Source organism: Pteropus vampyrus, unplaced genomic scaffold, assembly GCF_000151845.1.
Source record: "Pteropus vampyrus isolate Shadow unplaced genomic scaffold, Pvam_2.0 Scaffold485, whole genome shotgun sequence".
Taxonomy (NCBI): domain Eukaryota; kingdom Metazoa; phylum Chordata; class Mammalia; order Chiroptera; family Pteropodidae; genus Pteropus; species Pteropus vampyrus.
The window spans coordinates 192930-195467 of record NW_011889266.1 but is presented as its reverse complement, the minus strand read 5'-3'; the positions used below and the strand labels follow the sequence as shown (position 1 = coordinate 195467).

Here is a 2538-nt window from a genome sequence, read left to right as displayed (position 1 = left end):
CAGAACCTTGAATTGAGAACCTAATGATTTAAAGTCTGCACGTCACTTATCACTAGGCCTAGCGGGGTGAAAAGTCAAACTTTCTATCATCCCTTGCTCTCAGAAGTACAGGTTCGGCCGGTTGAGGCAAAGTTTACAATCTAGAAGATGGACTAACAAAGCTTTTCCAACCAGCCGTCCCCCCTCTCCCCCTTAGGTGAGGCTAGAGATCAACTAGACACACGGGCTGGTTCCCATAAAAGCACGGCAGCCTGGGACACTGCTCGGGGCCCTACTCAGGACTGTAACGGCGTCTGCGGAGAGAACTTACGTAATTGCAACGTTGCTCCCGTCTATAACGATGTGTTTCAGATCCATTCTCCCTGGTTCGTTTTTCAGCTCCAGCTTGTAGGGTACTTTCAGAGTATCTCGAAAGCGCTGAACCCCCGTAACCGAGGAATCGATGGCGTCAGAAGGTCCTGCTGACCTCGCATCAGAAACCGAAGGTAAGAGCTGGGGCGGCGGCACTGGCGTCTGAGAAAGGGCCGGGCAGTTTGGCTTCGCTTGGGCAGAGCTCCCGCAGCCCGAACGGTTTTCGCAGACGGACTTCATGTTATTTGGAAGCAAGGGTTCTCCTTGCTGCTGCAAACCGTTTTCGGGGAAAAGTGGAATTCTGGGCTGGTGACCCGAAGCTCCTCTTGAAACAAAACCGACGACTTCTTTGGGACTCGAAGGGGCAATGGAGGGTGGGAGGCCATCGGTTTCAAGGTCGGTTTTACTGCTGTAGATCTGATTTGAGCCCCGGATGTCTTGTTTCTGTTCTGCTGGCCCTGTTCTGAAAGAATTAATTTTGCAATTTGAGGTACACGGTTTGGATTCTCCTTTGAATGGTAACTGAGGAAATTTGGCTACCATATTTTGCTGTGTGTGAGTTTGTGTTTTCTTTGGAGTGGAATCCACTGTAAGCTCGTTTATGCTGCTACAAACACCCTTATTTTTGGTTTTGCTAGTCTCTGGATACACATTACCAGGTGAAAATTCTCTGTCTTCTTGGAACCTTTTATTTTCTTTTTCGATTTCCTCTAAAAGCAATAATGGTTCAGTAGATGGCCCATACTCCCTTATGACCTTCTCGACAATTTCTTGCGAATAGCCCATGGTTTTAAAAAAGTTTACGAGGATGTTGTATTCCATTTCCTCAGTAGTGTCTTTTACATCTGGACTGAAATTTTCAGCATCAGAAGAACCCGACAGGTCGATGACTGCACTCCCGGCCGACGTCTTTCCATCATGGAAAAGCTCCCCCTCTTGAACATTCTCCAAAGAAAACTGTTTCTTGGTATGCCTCTCTTCGGAATCGGAAAACCTCCTTTTGTGACAAACTCTGCCTTTGCAAAGCGCCTCTTCATCCGGGGTCAGACCGTTTATTGGAACAAAGAGTACATCTTGTGAACTTGAGAAGACTGTGTCCATCTGTTTTGTAAGCTCAGAAACAGGAGTCCCAGCTTTATTTCTTCCATCTTCCTGCAAAACGACTTCATCTCTGGAAATATTCTGCCCTGTGGCGGCACTCTGTGTAAACTCTGTTTGTTTAGAATCTCCGACTTCAATAACATCATCATCTCCTGTATCAAACAGATTCTCCTCACCTTGTGTGAGTGTCAAAAGTTCTTTCTTCAAGGAAGTGGGCAAAATCAGCAAGTCCATTGTATAATTGTCTGCACGGGCTTCCACGAACTGTTTAAATTCCCTTTTCACCTCTGATTCTTTCTGACTGTTGGGCAGGTTCTCATTATTCTCAAAGAGCTTTACGAACTGCTGAATGTGACTCCTGGCCATGACCACGGCTTCCGCACTCCCCCGGATGCCGAGGAGCCCGGTGTCCAGAACGCAGAGATCTGCAGAGGTGTCCTGAATCAAGCTCTTCAGAAACAGGCTCTGCGCCCCAACAAAGATGCAGTGCATGGCCTTGGGGTAGCATTCCCTTTCCTCTAGTTCAGGTTCACAGATTCCTTTAATATATTCCTGCAAGGAGGAGACAAGAAATTAGATCAGTCTACGAAAGCTCTTTACAACACACGTATCAGGTTACACATTAATTACAAACGTCGAGATGTACGAAAATCAAAAGCATGCTAATAACTTTGGAAAAAAGGCCAGGATTTAAAGAAAGGATGTAAAGTAACACACATAAAGTTGCTTAACTGTTTTTAGAGGAACTGAAAACGTAGCACCTACGTCTAAAAGGCAGGTATTTACCACTTTCAATAGTGCACCTTGCAACGTGATCGTAGGGGTTTGCCCAGCTTCGCAGGAGAGAATCACGAGGCTGGATTTATTTACATCTTTAAAAAGCGAACATCTCTGCTTGCTGCCAGTCACTTATTACTACTGTGACACAATTAAGGGATAAGATAATCAGGTCTAACAATGTACTCCAGAACCTTGACCTTTGCTTCACTACTACTGCCCTTTGTTTCCAGATAAAACAATTGATTTCTTGAAAGCATTAAAAAAAACCCACTAAGGTTAATTTAACACCAAAAAAGTTTTTTCCAG

The 2538-nt window shown here is 45.2% G+C and overlaps 1 protein-coding gene across 1 annotated transcript in view; it reads right to left on the bottom strand.

The window, feature by feature from the left end:
* N4BP1 (NEDD4 binding protein 1) overlaps positions 1 to 2538 on the bottom strand; it is a 20319-nt gene that overhangs the window by 17324 nt on the left and 457 nt on the right. Inside the window, exon 2 of the mRNA XM_023524651.1 lies at positions 311 to 2018. Within this exon, the coding sequence (XP_023380419.1) occupies positions 311 to 2018 (1708 nt within the window). The remainder of the gene's footprint in view (positions 1 to 310; positions 2019 to 2538) is intronic.